Source organism: Impatiens glandulifera, chromosome 6, assembly GCF_907164915.1.
Source record: "Impatiens glandulifera chromosome 6, dImpGla2.1, whole genome shotgun sequence".
Lineage (NCBI taxonomy): Eukaryota > Viridiplantae > Streptophyta > Magnoliopsida > Ericales > Balsaminaceae > Impatiens > Impatiens glandulifera.
Genome location: NC_061867.1, coordinates 55,404,099 through 55,422,312, shown reverse-complemented (window position 1 = coordinate 55,422,312; position 18,214 = coordinate 55,404,099). Strand labels below are relative to the sequence as shown.

The following is an 18,214-nucleotide window of genomic DNA, read 5'->3' as shown; positions in this document are numbered from 1 at the left end:
TCGGGTACTTACGGATATCGCACATACGGGTACTCATTGCTATACCTAGAAGTAATATTATATTTAAACCTAGCTCTCTTCAAAGCTTAAACTCTATTTTTAATGTTTTTACCAAGTGAAGATTGGCGGGTCCGGGTTTAAAGGTTAACGAGTTCAACCATTCTAACATAAACCTGACCTATTTAACAATTCGGATAAAAAATCTCTAACCTGAACCTAACCCGTTTGACCCGATTTACCTAGCTCAATTCGAACCAAACCCGATGTAATTAATTCATATCTCTCTATTTCAAATTAAAATGACATCAATACAAAATAAAAATGAAGTTAAATCACAAATTCACTTATACAAAAGAAAATGAGTGAGTGACTAAGAAAGAATAACACAAAACTCAACAAAAGAAACTCGGGTCGTGGCAGAGTACTATTCTACCATTAGACCACTAATGCTTTTTTTTTTCTTTAATTTTTTTATTATTAAATCTTGAATTCAAATATTCTAATTTGATTATTTTGAACTTTTTCTTAAACTAAGTTTGGAAGAATAAATAATAAAAAATGAATTCGGTTTTTGGTTTGGTTTTCGAGTTGAAACCCAAACTCGAAAACCAATTCGATAACCGTATTTGAATTCGAATTGGTTTGAAATTTGATTCGAAAATCGAAAAAGAAATTCGAATTCGATCAAATATTCGATTCAGACTAAATATTAAACACCCCTAATTTGTTGGGCTAGAGAAAGAAGCAAGAGAAGTTTGAGAAGAATTCAAAATTCTTTAATTTTCCATCACTTGTAAAGGGACGGCTAGACTAGAGAAACATAATAAAAATATTATGGAATATGGTTTGAAGATTCATTAAATATTCTATTCCAAAAAAATAGAGAATTAGAAACAATTGAGAGTTATAAACGTCAAAGAGAGAATTTCTCACTTTTTTCTCTCATTCAAAATTATGGATGAAACAAATTATTTTTTTAATTTATATATTTTATTGAAATAAATAATAGTTTTTTATTTAAATTAATAAAAATAATTTAATTTAGTTATTTAAGTATTTAGTAGTGCTACGATTAGGATGGATATACTTAATCAATCATAGGCTTGCTAAATATATTTTCAATACTTAAATTAAATGATAAGTTACAAAATAAATGCATATGTTCACTCATTCATCTCATTACAAGGTCTAATATAGTCTTCTCAAGTCCATATTTATGGACATAAATAAGGCACATACAGAAGAAGATATCATATTAATATATTGTTAAACTATATTTGGTTGTTATGAATTTTTTTTATTATTATTATTGTACGAGGTTAATATGATCTTTATCGTTATTATAAACATTTTAATTTAAGAAGTTTAAAGTGAAAGTGAATGATAATGTTTATTTTATGTTTATACGATGGGAAAATAAATAATTTTTTTTATCTTTATTTACAAAACTAAATAAATCACTAACAAATTATCTAAAATAATAAAAATGAAATTTATTTCAAATCATAATAATTTTTATATATTATTATATAAATATAATTAAATGATAATAAATAAATAACACTATAAAAAAATCAATAAAAGTTATTTATATAATTTATTTAGTTAAATAAATAATAATTCTTTCACTTATTTTAATTTAAAATCGTAAAAAAATAAATCTATTATTTAAATAATTAAAACTTATTTTAAATGACAAGATTGTAAAAGGTTAACTTACATATGTTTAATAGGAAAATTACTTGTTTTAAGGTTTGATTTGACTTTAAATAAATAAATTATTAATGTAAATAAATTATTTATATAGGTCAATTATTTAAAATAAATATTTTATTGGATTATTTTGTTTATATTTAAGGGAAGTACACTTTCTACACGGTATAACAAATTATTTTTTCCACATTAAGAAAAAAAAATATAAGGTATAGAGTGATATAGAATCTCTTAAAAAATAGTATCAAAATAAATTATGATTATGGTTTGGTCTATTAATGTTTAATTTTATGGAAAAAAAAGTGTATATATATATTTAATAAAGTAAAAGAAATAAAAAATTCTTTATTTTCTATAAGGCTGAAGATAAAAAAAAATCAAACTTTAAAATTTTAATTTTATTTTGTTCATATATATATATATATATTATAAAACATATGTATGTATTAGCCTAAAAAATAAAAATAAAATCTCAATATTTGATATTTTAATCAGGTAGGACCTGAATTTTTTGGATCTAAGAAAAAAATTAAACATGTATGTTTGGTCATATATAATTACTTAATAGTTTAATTTTAAGTTTATAAATAAAAAATAATATTCTTTTGAGACTATCAGATTAAGTATTAATAAAGTTTTAGTGGGTTTTAAAATATTACTATTTTGGCCTTAATTAGACCTTAGTCCATAGTTCGATCTGTTTATAATATTAGATTTATAAAAATATAACTAAGTTGAATTATTTTGATAAAATATTATATATTTAAAAAATATAAAAAAATGAAAGTTATTTGATAAAATTATCAAGGACTAGCCATTAGCTGGATTAAAGAAGAAATTTAAAGATAAAAATTAATGTTTTTTTTTTCGTCTTCTTAATTAAGAAGTTGTAATAATAATTGGTAATGGGTCACCTGCAAAATAATAATTGGTGATGAGTCACAATAATGAGAATAGGTAGAGTAGTCATTATCAATGTTATAATTGAATATATATATATATATATATATATATATATATTTTTAAAAAAAATAGCTTATTGTCATTTAATTGAAAAAAACAAAAGTGATAGAAGAGAAAGATATGATCAAAATAAAATCTACCCAATCTTTAACTTTGATTAATGGTCGACAAATAACGATTCTAGAATATTTGATTGAAACAAACAAATAAAGATTACAGTAACAAATAACAAGAATATACAAGATTTATAGTTTTAAAATTCTAATTCTATTGTGAGTTTCCTCTTTAACTACTTTTACCTTAGAATCTCAATCTACATTTCTCGAATTCCAACGATTATATTCACGTCGCATCCTCATCTGTTTGGCTCTGGCCTTTACTATTGGTGATTGAACTGTTGTATATGATAATGTTTGTTTGTGAGTTGTATTTACATCATTCTCTTAGCCTATATTTGCTTTTCTTGAGCCAACACTTATATGATAAAAAAGGTGTTTCTTTTAGTATTTCAGAAACTTTACAGTTACCTGCGCATTCATTGACTTCAACTTTGCCTAAGTTATTTCGATTTATTTTCATAGTCTCCTCTTCAATTTCTTCTACTGTTTTTCTATCACTTCCATCTTCTAATTTTTCATTGATTTCATCCCCTGATTCTTCACATTTTTCTTTCTCTAATTCTTCATCTTCTCTTTCCTCTAATTTTTCATCTTCTTCTTTTTCCAAATCTTCAACATTTTTATCCTCTGCTTCTCCATCTTTAGTTTCCTCTAGATGCCTTCCAGTTCTTGATTCTTCAGTTTCATTTTCCTAGAATTTTTCATTATGTTCTTAAACTTTTAGGCTTTCCTTCTGCTCCTTAACTTTTAGGATTTTCTGTTGTTCTTCAATTGCTTTTGCACATTTATTACTGACATGTTCAAAAGTATTACAGAACACACATCTGTTTGGTCTCCATTCATATGAAATATCCATGACTATGACTTACCTCTTTTATCAATAATTGTCATTTTTGCTAGTAGAGCACTTCTAGGATGTACTTCAATGCTTATCCTAACATATGTGATGTGTTCTCTTTCTTCCGTGATTGGGTCCATATACAATGGTTTTCCCAAGAGACTAGCAAAATTACTAAGTGCTTCTGCATTGTACATATGAGCCGGAATGTTCCTTAGTTTGAACTAAATTTGAACCGTTTATTTCGGTTTGCTAAGTATGTTCATTTCTTCAAATAATTTTTGCAGCTTCATGCAGTTTGACCCAACATAAGTATGCCCTAACTTCATAATATTCTCTAGATTTGTTCCTTTCTTGAACTTTAGAAAATAAAGATCATTGATATTTGAAAATACCTTTTCAAGTCCAATGTGCTCCCATTTCTTTAGCAAAGCATTTTAGTGACCGAGAAAGATACCCGATTCTTTCTTATTTAGCTACCAACAACTACATAGATTTTAATTAGAGAAACCTATTTTGGTTGGTGTTTGAGTATTCAACTTGTTTTATTGGTTAAGAATGAAATTGGATTTATTGATATAACATTTTCGAGGCCAATTGATCAAGAGGATGGAAGACAATCAGTAATTATTGACTCAATGCTTCGAGCATGGATAATGAAGACCATAGATGTAAGACTACAAAAAAGATTTCAATCGATTAAGACCATCCATGATCTGTGGTTGAAAGTGAATTCTAGATATGAGGGAAATAATGGTCCAAGAAGATACTATTTATGGAAGGACATTGTTATTTTACAACAAGAAGGAAATGATCTAGAGGAATACTACTTTAAGGTTAGACTTCTTTGGGATGAAATGTTCAATTTGAAGCCACTAAGGAGATGCATGTGTAGAGGAACTAAAACTAATTGTGATGGATGTTTTCTTGAAGCTGAAGTTATTTAGGACCACAAAGAAAACAAGTTGTTGCAATTCTTGATAGGACTTAACGATCAATATAATTATGTTAAAGACCAAATTCTAATGCAAGAATTGTGACTATTTGTGTATAAACCATTTACCATGCTACAAAACATGGAAAAGAAGAACTACTCAAGTAATATCCAACAATATAGTTATATGTATGTTAGGGAAGGAAATAATAGGAGGAACTATCTAGACAAATCTATGTCCAATAACTCAATATACAATCACCGTGGAGGAAAAAGTCATCTCAAAGAGAACTATTTCAAACTAGTTAGTTACCCGGAGTGGTAGAAACAACAACAAAAAAGACATAATAAAATCAAAGAAAGAGATTCAATCTTGCTAACTGAACAAGATGTATACTCTATGTAAAAATTGAAGAGTACAAGATGTATAAAGAATTATTCAAAAACAGGAGAGATGTGAAATGAAAATAGACTGCTGGAACATCTTCAAGCGGTACATCTACATGTAAGTCTTCTGACCTTAAGACACAACAATTTTTCATACATTTATGTTTGAACTTAAGATGAGTAGCAATAACTTAATAGGCTATACGTATAAATGACTAATTCAAGAGAATCTTGTCATGTGTGTAATGATAATAATCTAATTAGTAATGATAGAAAACTAGAAAAATCTAGACTAATGTACTTGACAGATGTATCTTGCAAATCAATATATGAAATATGGTCAGTTAGAATTTTTAATAAAATAGTACTTCATAGATAAGACTCCGAGTTTTAGGCTGCCCCAGCCCCCAATAGAAAAAAAAGTTGATTTTTTGTTGTTGCCCTAGCTCTAGTTTAAAAAATTGATAAACAAATGGTTTTTTTTGTGAGAATTAAACTCATAACCAAATAAAAATTCTAAAATTGTATTTTGAGCCACTAAATTACAATATTTTATGTTTAAAAAACAATAAACTTATTTAAATATCTTATATGTTTTATTAAATAAATTGTCCCGGGGAGTGGGTTGCCCGAGCCCGAGGGCTTGCTAGGCTAACCTTAGAACTGACTTTGACACTTAATGGTGTCATATTTGCACCATATCTTAAGTATAACCTTATTTATACCACCAAACTCGTTGATGAGAACAAAATAAATTGTATTTTTTTAAATTCAATGTGTATTTTGTAGGACCATAAACTTTCATTGGTTGTTGAAATTAAAAAGAAATAGGGAATCTTTATTTCGTCTCGGATGATAAATTTACCAATGATGTATTTGATAAATTTCTTTTAACTCTTAAAATAATATTTCTGATTGTAGTTTGAATGAACAATTTAGTAATAATGCTGATTTTGATTCTCATATTCTTCATAAAAGATTAGGATATCTTTGGAATGGAGCAATTAAAACAGTTTTTCCAAAATATATTGTTAACATATAAACATTGCTTCACATATCCATTGTCTAAATTATATAGATTACCTTTCAGACATATCACTACTAAAATAAATATATATTTTTTTAAATTAATTCATGTCGATATGTGGGGCCATATAGAGAAGAATTAGTTTTAGATTGTTCATTTATGCTCACAATAGTAGTTGATGACTATTTAGATATACTTGGATTTATTTAATATGTGACAATAGGGATGGCAATGGGGCGGTTCAGGGCGGAGAATGCATTTACCGTCCCCGCACCGTTTTAATTTCGGGGAATTTTTTAATACCATCCCCGCCCCGTTCGGTTTTTTTCGGTTTCGGGGAATCCCGCGGGGCACCGTTAATAATTATTTTTATTTAAAATAAAATAAAAATTATACAATAAAATTATATAAACAAGTTTTTTAATATAATATATATTATAATATATTAAAATTTATATTATTATAAAGAAATAACATTACTACTCTTATAAAATATAGTGAATAAATATATATATATTGATAATTTAATATATTTAATTATGTTTATGGTCTTCAGGGCAGAATCGGGGCAGATTCGGGGTAGATTCGGGGTGAAATCGGGGCGGGTCGGGGCGGGGGACACAAATACCATCCCCGCCTCATTCCTATTCGGTTTCGGGGAAAAACCATCCCAAACGGGGCAATTCGGTTCGGTTTTCGCGGGGCGGTTTCAAATTGCCATCCCTATGTGACAAAACATTTGTCTTTGACAAAAACACAGATTTTTTTAAAATTAGTATAATTATATAGTTTATGACATATTTTGTATTAAAATTACTTGAAATACCTCTTTAAAATAGTTAGTAATTTTTTTACCTATATTAAATTTTGTGATTATATAAATACATAATAAAATCACAAATATTTTACAATTTTTTCTCTCTTTTCTTGTTCTTCATTTTCTTATTCTCTATTCTCTTTCCTAACTGCTTATATTCAATCATTTTCTTGAAGTCTAGAAATATTTATATATTTAATTAAGAAAGATAAAGATAATAGGTTTACTATGCTATTTTTATTAATTAGGATAAAATAATTATTTATAAAGTTTAAACTTGTAATAAATATAGTTAAGTTGATTTGGTTAATTACTAAGTCGTGTACATAAAAATCAATATATTCATTATAAATTATATTCCTATTAATTGAATATTTATATTATGAATAATTTATTAGTCACAACCTAATCAAATTAGAAAGTTATACATAACTAATTATCAATGAAAACAAAACAAAGAAAGATAATATAATGTTCATTTTCAAATTAAAAACTTTTATATTAGCTTTATAATGATTTATGCTGAATAGTCTTTTGGGGATTAATAATAATAAGGTAATCCTCAAGATTTGTCTAATTAATTTATCAAAATGTCTTATTATTTAGTAAAGCGTAGTATTTAGAGGAAAATTTATTTTATGTGAAAAAGTTTTGCAATCAAGTTCAAATTCATTATGGGGATGAATCTTTAATCAGTTCTTGGGACAAAATTTGATGTAGTGTCAAAATTTTAGCTGCAATTTATCATTAGTTTGTTCTCATTATTATACGTAGAAATATCTCAATTAAGAACATGTTTTTTTTTTATCATTGGTCTAGTAATTTCTCTAGACGAATTAAATATAGAATGTGATTAAACATTAGAGAAAGTTCTTTCCATAATAGAGTAATACATTTGGTAGGACACAAGCAAGTGTTTTCGTCTCAATAAGATGTTATGCATTGACAAGCATGTGGGACATTGATAAAATTGTTTGCTAAATTAATTCAATGTGATTTTTTGTAAGGATAAGTTTTGAAAGTTAAATTTTATCAAAGAATTTGTTTTTTGGATGGAGTGCTATTCATAGTGGAATTCTTACGAATAATATGTGCATGGCAGACCCTAGGGTAATGTCAGCTAGGCGAGTGCCTAGCCCCCTTCAAAGGGATACCAAAATAAAAAAATATATATATATATAACACCAACACTGTTTGATCTGTATGTGTTAACAAACCATTTAACCAACTAAATTTGATATTTTTGTTAAAATAATACAAACTTATTATATTTATTTAATAGAACAAAAAATATAAAATAAGAATATTTTTTTTTCACTTATGGCACTCAATTCTCATAGTAGCTACTGTGCATGAAAAAAAGTTGTATTATAGAAAACTGTTGTGGTATTATTATGAAAATATTGAATTGACAACTCATTTACTTTTGTATTGTCGAAATGAGACTAATATCTGAATTTTTTTGTGGAGTATTATTGAAATTCACTATGTGATGATGGAATTTTTGAGTAGTTGTTGAAAAATTTGGATTAATGTGCCTCATATGATATATTTACATATTTGAGTTATCATACAATTATTTTATGTTTGACTATCTAGTTGAATTTTTTTTTCAAATTTTCAGTTATTATAGTTGCAATAATTGTTATTATTATCACGTTTTTATAAAATTTATTTTTATCACGTTTTTATAAAATTTATTTTTTAAATAAAAAAATATTATAATTAATTAATTAATAATCCAACTTACCTATTCTTACATGAAATATTTCTTTTTATTTTTTTTTTATTTTAGATCACCCAATAAAAAACAGCCTAACCAACATCAAACAAGTTCTTCAAAAATTTTAACAAAAAAAAAACACATTTTAAAATCACTACCAAACAAAATTATTTACAAACAAGTCCTAAGTATGGTATGTGTCATTAATACTCAATTTTATTTTTTTAACTTGGATACACAAATTAAGAAGATAGAATTATTATATATATTGTATCAAACAATTGAAAAAAAAAAGAGAAAAATGACAGGAAGGTTATATAAGGACGGTATACTTTTAGGTTTCCTTATCTCATTCATCAATGGCAGAAACGAAGAAAAAGATTCCTATAGTAGAAATCATCTCAAAGGAGATGATAAAGCCATCATTACCCACTCCCTCTCATCTCCGCGCACACCAAATCTCTTCCTTCGATCAATTGGCCGATCTCTGTTACATCCGGGTAGTTTTCTTCTACAATCGTCCTTTCGCCGGAGAAGATGCTGTTTCCGGCGAGTCTAATGACATTATTCAAGTTCTCAAAAGTTCACTATCAGAAACCTTGACCCATTACTACCCTCTTGCCGGAAAGTTTGTGGAGGATGCCTTGGTGATTGACTGCGACGACTCCGGCGCCGAGTTCACCACCGCCGTTATTGTCGGCGGCGACGATGGTGAATTTTTGGTGAGTTTTGAGTTTTAGTTTTAAGATTTGGTAATTAATATGGGTTATTGATATTGTTTTTAATTAATAGGGTGCAATCGAGAACCCAGATATGGATTTTCTCGAAAAACTAGTTAGCAAGGAACATAATATGACCAAAACAGATGATGTGATTCTAGCAGTTCAAATAACCCGATTTCCTGCCGGAGAAGTCACCGTCGGAATTTGTATTTCTCACAAGATATCAGATGCAGCCACATTAAGCTCCTTCCTTAAATTATGGTCGACGGCAGCAAAAATCTTAATCTCCGGTGAATCGAGTTTTGAAGAACTTATTCCTCTAGGACCTGTTTTCGACGCTCCGAGAATATGGCCTTCCGTTCCCGGATTAACCCGTCCATCTTTAAACTTCAATGAAGAGAAAATAATAGTGAAAAAGTTTGTTTTCAATTCTTCGAGTTTAGCGAGACTGAAATCGGAGTTGATGGTAGGAGGAGACATCGTTCCAACGAGAGTAACATCTACGATGGCGCTCATTTGGCACACCATAATGAATTCTTCATCTGGACCACAGACACCGACGAACCATGTGCTTGCATTTCCATCAAACATTCGCAAAATAATGTCTCCGCCTCTCCCCGATAACACATTAGGGAATATAATAAAACTTGTGATGGTGGGGAATTGTGTGGATGGTGTTGCTCTTGAAGTGGTTTTGAGTCTGATAAAGGAGGCGATTGGGAAAATGGATGAGGAATATGCTAAGAAGAAAGGGGTGCCATTTCATGAACCATTTTTTAAAGTGTTTTCTTCTGAGTATAAATTGAATATGACTATAATAACAAGTTGGTGTTGGTTTCCTTTTTATGAGGTTGAGATGGGACTAGGCAGGCCGGTTTGGATGACTTGCTTAAGACGACCTGCTGTATCAGACATTTTATTAATTGATGGACCGGATGGAGGAATTGAGGCATTGATTGGGCTAAATGTGGAGACAATGGACAAGATTGAGAAGAACCCCAATATCATTTCATTTTGTGATCACTCCATTACTTATGGATGATTAATTGTTTTTGAGTTTCTTGTTTGTTTTAATCATCTTTTGTAATGTTTTTAGAATTTGGGTTTGATGCATATTGTGTATCTAATCTAAATTCCTAATAAAATCATGGTATTCAACTATTCATAGATAAATGTAATTACAATGGAAAGATAACAAAAAGTTTTAGTATAAGTAATTAGGTCATTTGAAATGTAGAAGATTCCAATTGTGAATTTTGCTTCTTATTTCTGTTAGGACAATTAATGTTTTTGAGACTCTTACTACCCTCCCTAAATTGTGGAGGAACATTACATTTAAACCTAGCCCTCTCCAAAGCTTAAACTCTGTTCCAAGTAAGTGATGGATGGTTATTAAGCTAAATTTGTAGCAAATTAACAGAAAAAATTAGACAATTTTTTTTTTATATCTAATAATATGATATGAAAGTACCTGAGATAAAAGAAAAATAAAGCATAATAAATTGATATCATTATGTTTGAAATTTATTTTGTATTCAATTTAATCTGTTTGAGTAATTTTATTTGTGAATAAAATGTTATTTTAATTCGCTTATTTATAAAAAAAACTTCATAAAAGAAAAATAGAAACTTTAAGTTCATAACTTACTCAAGACTAACAACTAAGAAGATATAATTATTTAAAAAATAGACATGAAGTTATGTTTAAATTAACCATATTATGTAGGGGTATTAATCATACTACTTTATTTAAAAACAAGTGGAGATAGAGGATATTTTGTTTAATAAAATAAACATTATTAAATTTGTTAATATATAAATATAATTAAATATATTATAAACATCTTCTTATCCAAATTAATATTGTACTTAATTCTTTTTTATCAAGGGAAGATTATAAGTTATTCTATATTGTTTTCTATTTTAGGCCAATAATAAAGAGATTTATATTAAAGCTATTTTAAAATATAAATAATATATAACTACAATAAATTAATTATAGTTATTCTATCTTTAAAAACATTTTGAATTAGGGTAAATTTAAGCGCGGATGGTTACTTCGACACACAACAAAAATATCCGACGTTACCGAATTGGGACGAATAATGGCAATGAGGTTACTTCGTCGTCCATAAAAGCGCGGATGGTTTAATTTATGTAAAAATTTAAACAGTGCGGTGAGTGGGGTGCCTGTTCCAGAGTGATCACTGATCACCTTTAGCGAGAAACTCATTCCCAAATTAACTTGGTTTATTGTTTAACTTACTTAGTTCGTTCATTCCGAAATTAACATAGTTTACTATTAAACTTAATTTTATTTATTTAGTTATTATATTAATTCATTATATATATATATATATTTAAATTATTATTTTTATAAATTTGATATATTTAAATAATAATAATTTAAATAATTTATATTTTGAGATATATTTTAAATTATTATTTTTATAAATTTGATTATATATATTTTGATATATAATTTAAAATAAATTTAATTATTTATATTTTAATATATATATATATATATATATATATTTACATTTCAACTTTTAGGAGTAGTTTTATCAATTTTTTCATTGTGATATCTTTTCACAATAAATTTTCATCGATACATATCACAATATAACAACACTTTTTAAAATGTGGTAGTATAATTTTACCTCATACCTAACGAATCATATAGGACGTTCTTAATAGCACATGATTGGGAAAATATGGTAATCTTGTTCTCAATGAAAGTTTGAGAAAGAAGAAAAATAAACGAGGTCAAAACTAGCGTATTCGAACCAAAATGGATAGCTCACGAAGAACCATCATTTGTGGGAGGTGTGGTCAAAAAGGTCATACGAGACGTAGTCAACGATGTTCTAAACAAAATCGTCAATAATTTAGAGAAATAATGATTGTAATCATTTTTATGAATGGTTAATTATTATATTGTTATGGTTAAAATATTTTAAATTTATAAGTATTTATCAATTATTTATTAGAGTACTAAAAAGGAAAATTTATTACAATATATAAATAATAATTGAAATATAAATAAATAAATTTATAAAAATAATATTTTAAAATATAATAAAAAATGTGTTTGAATAGTAAACCGTGTTAGTTTAAAAATGAATGAATAAAATAGATTAGTGTGAGAAGTTGATAAAACAAACCATGTTAGATTGAGAATGGGTTCTTTAGCGAGGGACGAAACAATAATTATTTTTATTTTTATTTTATTAATATATATCAATGCCTTTTAAGTATTTTTATAAAAAAAATTACAATTTTATTAAAATTATCACCTATCATCATTTTTAAAAATGATTTAAAAAATCCCAAAATATGTTATTTTTTGAATTAGATTGGCACAACTACATATGAAACATGCTGTTAAATAGATCCGGAACCCTCCCTCGAAGAGTCTTAGAGCTTGTTTGGTTTGGGGTTATTTTAAAAATCTAGAGGGAGAAAAAAAATAATGATTGGTGATGATTCTAAGGAGGTGATAATTATATTTGGTAAAAAGACTTAAAAGGTATTGATATATATAAATAAAATATAAAATAATAATTTAAAATATAGGGTATTTTAGTATTTTAGTTAAAGATTTGAGTGATGTGATAGATAAAAAAGAGTGATGTGATATATAAAAAAGAGTGATGTGATATATAAAAAAGAATGAAGTGATATTTGATTTTGTATGAGTTTAAGGTTGAGGGCATTAATTAAGAAGAAGTCAAAATAATAAATGGTGATGGGTCACATGCAAACATTAATGAGAATATATATTTGATTAGGAAAGATTGGACTGTATTGGGCTATTTAAATAAAACATAGTTTCACTACTTCTATTATATATTAATATTAATTATTTAAAATATTAAAATACATTTTATTTAAAATTATTATTTTTAATTTTATTTATATATATAAATACCTTCTAAATTCTTTTACCAATTCTCTTTTTTACATTTTTAAAATTTATCACTGATCATCGTTTTTATATCCGGTTATTGAAATAACTCCTACCTAACCAGTACAAAAAAATAATGTTTATTCTGTTATCTTTTATTAAGGATTTATTTGAAAATAAATACTTATAAAGTTTAATTACACTTTTAATAAATATAATTAAATTGACTTGGTTAATTACTAAGTCCTTTGCATAAAAATCAATATATTAATTATAAATTATATTTTTATTATTAATTGAATATTTATTTATATTATGAATAATTTATTAGTCTCAATGATCAAATTAGAATGTTATACATATCTAATTAACAATTAAAACAAAGAAGATAATATTATGTTTCTTATTCATTTTCAAATTAAAAACTTTTATATGAGTTTTAATTATAAGATTTTAAACCTTACAATTAAAATAATTATAATGATAAGATTTGTCGGTTAATTTATCAAAATGTTTAATTATTCAGCAGGATATATAGTATTTGAAAAAAAAAAAATTATTCTACGTGGAGAAGTTTTGCGATCTAGTTCAGATTCATTATTTTTTAAGACGACATTTGATATAGTGTCAAAAGTCTAGTTGTAACGTATCATTAGTTTGCTCTCATTATTATACGTAGAAATGTCACAATTAAGAACATGTTTGATCATTAGTTTAGTAATTTCTCTAGGAGAATTAGATATGGAATGTGATTAAACATTATAGAGAGTTCTTTATTTGATTATGGAGTAACACATTCAGTATGACACAAACAAGTGTCTTCGTCTTAATAAGATGTTATGTGTTGATAAACATGTGGGACATTGATACAACTTGTTTATTAAGATAAATAAAGTGATTTTTGTTGGGAGAAGTTTTGAGAATAAGATTTTATTTTTTGGATGAAGTGCTATTTACGGTGGAATTCTATGGATGATATGTGCATGGTAGACCCTAGGGTAAGGCCAGCTAGGCGGGCACCAAAGACCCTTCTAAAGTGATACCCGAAATCAGAATAATTAAAAATATAGCACCAACAATGTTGGATCCCTAAACCACTATAAAAACCATTTAACCAACTAAATTATGATGTTTTTGTTAAAATAATACAAACTTATTATATTTATTTAATAGAACGAAAAAATATAACTACTAAATTATAAAATAAGATTTTTTTTTTCATTTAAGACACTCAATTCTCAAGGCCGCTTCTGGATATGTGCATAACAAAAGTTGTATTATGATAAATGGTTGTCGTATGTGTAATGAGAATGTTGAATTGACAACTCATTTATTTTTGCATTGTTGAGAAGTGACTAATATCTAGAAACTTTTGTAAAGTATTATTGAATACACTGGATGTGATCAAATTTTGGATGAGATCAAATTTTTGAGTAGTTGTTGAAAATTTGAATTGTTGCGGCTTAAATGCATATTTATGTTATCATTGTATTTTGGACTTTTTAGTTGAAGAGAAATCGTCGAACCTTTAATAATCGTAGTTGTCAAAATCGTGTCAATAATAATGTTATTATTATTAATAAAATTTATTTTTAAATATAAAACTAATCTAATTAATTAAATAATTAATAACCCAAATAACCTATTCTAACCTACAATATTTTTTTATTTTAGAAAACCCAATAAAAAACAGCATAATCAACATCAAACACGTTCTTTAAATATTTTAACCAAAAAAAACTTTTAAAATTTTTACTAAACAAAATTATTTAAATAAATTATTAACTTATTCAAACAAACACATACAAACAAGTCAAGTCATAGTAATGGGTCATTATTACTCAATTTTATTTTTTAACTTGGGTACTCAAATTAAGAAGATAGAATTATTAAAAAAATATATATATTCTTTTTTATCAAACAAGTTAAATAATAGAAAAGTGACAGTGTCACATTGTTACGGATCTTGTTCCCTAAATCGGTCATATTTCTAAAAAATAAGGACTGTATATTTTTAGCTTTCCTTATCTCATTCATCAATGGCAGCAATGAAGAAGAAGATTCCTATAGTAGAAATCATCTCAAAGGAGATGATAAAGCCATCATTACCCACTCCCTCTCATCTCCGCGCACACCAAATCTCTTCCCTCGATCAATTGGCCGATCTCAGTTACATCCGGGTCGTTTTCTTCTACAATCGTCCTTTCGCCGCCGGAGAAGATGCTGTTTCCGGCGAGACTAACAATGTTATTCAAGTTCTCAAAAGTACACTATCCGAAACCTTGACCCATTACTACCCTCTTGCCGGAAAGTTCGTTGAAGAGGATGCCTTGATTGACTGCGACGACTCCGGCGCTGAGTTTACCACCGCCGTTATTGTCGGCGGCGAAGATGGTGAATTTTTGGTGGGTTTTGAGTTTTAGTTTTAAGATTTGGTAATATGTGGGTTATTGATGATTATTGTATTTAATAGGATGCAATGGAGAATCCAGATATGGGTTTTCTGGATAAACTAGTTAGCAAGGAACACAATCTAACGAAAACAGAGGATGTGATTCTAGCTGTTCAAATAACCCGATTTCCTGCCGGAGAAGTCACCGTCGGAGTTTGTATTTCTCACAAGATATCAGACGCAGCCACATTAAGCTCCTTCCTGAAATTATGGTCGGCGGCTGCAAAAATCTTAATCTCCGGTGAATCGAGTTTTAAAGAACTGATTCCTCTAGGACCTGTTTTCGACGCTCCGAGAATATGGCCTTCCGTTCCTGGATTAACCCGTCCATCTTTCAACTTCAATGAAGAGAAAATAGTAGTGAAAAAGTTTGTTTTCAATACTTCAAGTTTAACAAGACTGAAATCAGAACTGTCGGGAGGGGTCATCGGAGAAAGAGTTCCGACCAGAGTAACATCTATGATGGCGCTAATTTGGCACACCATAATGAATTCTTCATCTGGACCACCGACACCGACTAAACATGTGCTTGCATTGCCATCAAACATTCGCAAAAAAATGTCTCCTCCCCTCCCCGAAAACACATTAGGGAATATAATAAAACTTGTGGTGGTGGCGAATTACGTCGATGGGATTGCTCTACAGGCTGTTATGGATTTGATAAATGATGCAATAGGGAAAGAGGAAAAGCCTATAAAGGAAGGGGAGTCAATACATGAACCATTATCGAGGGTATTTACTTCTTTGGATGTTATGAATGGATTTATATTGAATGTCACTCCAATAACTAGTTGGTGTTGGTTACCTTTCTATGAAGTGGAATTTGGTTTAGGAAAGCCCATTTGGATGACTTGTTTAAGACGACGTGATATTTTATTACTAGATGGGTCGGATGGAGGAATTGAGGCATTGATTGGACTAAATGTAGAGACAATGGAGAAGTTTGAGAAGAATCTAACTCTTCTTTCTTTTTGTGAACATTATGTTCCATATGGATGATTGATTGTTTTTGATGTTTTGTTTGTTTTAATCATTTTTTTAAATGATTTTGGAATTCGGGTTTTGAGTAATGACTTTTTTCACAATTTGAGTTTGATCCAAGCCAACTAGAAATTGCAATATATAATACTTGAACTCGCAACTTTAATATGTTTTGTTATTCTAAGTGAATATTGTATAGTCCTTATTCTTGAACTAGGAAGATCCCCCTGCGATGCACGCGGATAAAAATATATTGTTACAACATCCCATATTCATCAAATTTGATGTTGAATTTAAAATATAAAATGTTATTAGCCTAGTTGGTTACAGAATTGTATTTGTTTTGTTAAGTTGCGAGTCCGAAACATACTTATAGCTTTTTTAATTTTATTTTTAACCGTTTTAAGTTTATGGAGCGGGTCAGCCCATAATTCGACTCAAGTATCCATTTACTCTCACATATATATCTAAATTAACCACATCTCTCGACCCGGCAATTCGGACACTTTCAAAATTAAGCATCATTATATATATAGAGCGATTAGTTAGTTAAAAATGTCTCGCGTTCATCAAATTTAGTGTTGAATTTAAAATATAAAATGTTATTAGCCTAGTTGGTTAAAGAGTTGTATTTGTTTTGTTAGGTTGCGAGTTTGAAACATACCTATAACATTTTAAATTTATTTTTAACCGTTTTAAATTTATGGGCGGGTCAACTCAGAATCTGACTCAAGTATCCATTTACTCTCACATATATATCCAAATTAACTATGACTCTCAACCCGGCAATTCGAACAATTTCAAAATTAAGCGTCATTGTATATTATATATATATATAGATTAGAAAGTTATCTCAATTTCCCAATAATATCTCTGTACATATCTATTTCAATTCCAAGATACTTTGAATTCCCTAACACCCTGTATATCAATGGTGGAACAAAACTAGAACCTTTCCCAAAAAATAAAAAAAAAAATTAATAAACACTATTTGTTTAAACTCTATTAATAGATGATATGTATTTTTTTTATAAAGCCATAAAAACAGTTTTGATCAGTCCATTTCACCTTATTATTTGTAAGACAATGAGACATCACATTATTATTATTATTATTATTATTATAACCTTTTTCAATCTGATGTCACTTTCTGTTTTGTAATTACTAGTATTCTCATCTTCATCATGTGTTATATTAATTAGGTTTATACAATGAGTAGAATATTAATTGGACCTGTTTTCGATGCTCCAAGATTATGGCTTTCCATTCCCGGCTTAACCCATCCATCATTCAACTTCAAAGATGAAAATATATAATGAAAAACATTGTTTTCAATTCTTGAGTGTAACTCGACTAAAGGCAGAGCTGTCGGGTGGGGACATAGTTCTAAATAACATCTATGATGGCACTCATTTGGCTGAATTCTTCATCCGGACAACCACCTACAAAACACGTGCTTACATGGCACGCAAACATTCCCATAAAAATGTCTCCACCTCTTCCCGATAACACATTAGGGAACATAACAAAAATATTGGCGGTGGAAGCAAATTGCGTGGACAGTGGTTTTGGATTTGATAAAGGAGGCGCTTGGGAAAGTGGATGAGGAATTTTCTAAGAAGAAAGGG

General features: G+C 28.1%; 2 protein-coding genes across 2 annotated transcripts; both read left to right on the top strand.

Annotated features, from left to right (window-relative positions):
• The first annotated feature begins 8,842 nt into the window (after window positions 1-8,842).
• LOC124943944 (salutaridinol 7-O-acetyltransferase-like) lies at window positions 8,843-10,285 on the top strand. The gene is made up of 2 exons (XM_047484400.1): window positions 8,843-9,243; window positions 9,314-10,285. The coding sequence occupies exons 1-2, from the start codon at window positions 8,881-8,883 to the stop codon at window positions 10,283-10,285; spliced, it is 1,335 nt and encodes a 444-aa protein (XP_047340356.1). The 5' UTR covers window positions 8,843-8,880.
• A 4,907-nt stretch (window positions 10,286-15,192) lies between these two features.
• Window positions 15,193-16,604, top strand: LOC124943943 (salutaridinol 7-O-acetyltransferase-like). The gene is made up of 2 exons (XM_047484399.1): window positions 15,193-15,558; window positions 15,627-16,604. The coding sequence occupies exons 1-2, from the start codon at window positions 15,193-15,195 to the stop codon at window positions 16,602-16,604; spliced, it is 1,344 nt and encodes a 447-aa protein (XP_047340355.1).
• The last annotated feature ends 1,610 nt before the right edge of the window (window positions 16,605-18,214 follow it).

What these genes read in the sequence shown, in the direction of transcription:
- LOC124943944 (XM_047484400.1), top strand. Translation starts at nt 8,881, where the DNA reads ATGGCAGAAACGAAGAAAAAGATTCCTATAGTAGAAATCATCTCAAAG. An exon ending in GCGACGATGGTGAATTTTTG is followed by an intron (nt 9,244 to 9,313) that starts GTGAGTTTTGAG and finishes TTTAATTAATAG; the next exon opens with GGTGCAATCGAGAACCCAGA.
- LOC124943943 (XM_047484399.1), top strand. Translation starts at nt 15,193, where the DNA reads ATGGCAGCAATGAAGAAGAAGATTCCTATAGTAGAAATCATCTCAAAG. An exon ending in GCGAAGATGGTGAATTTTTG is followed by an intron (nt 15,559 to 15,626) that starts GTGGGTTTTGAG and finishes TGTATTTAATAG; the next exon opens with GATGCAATGGAGAATCCAGA.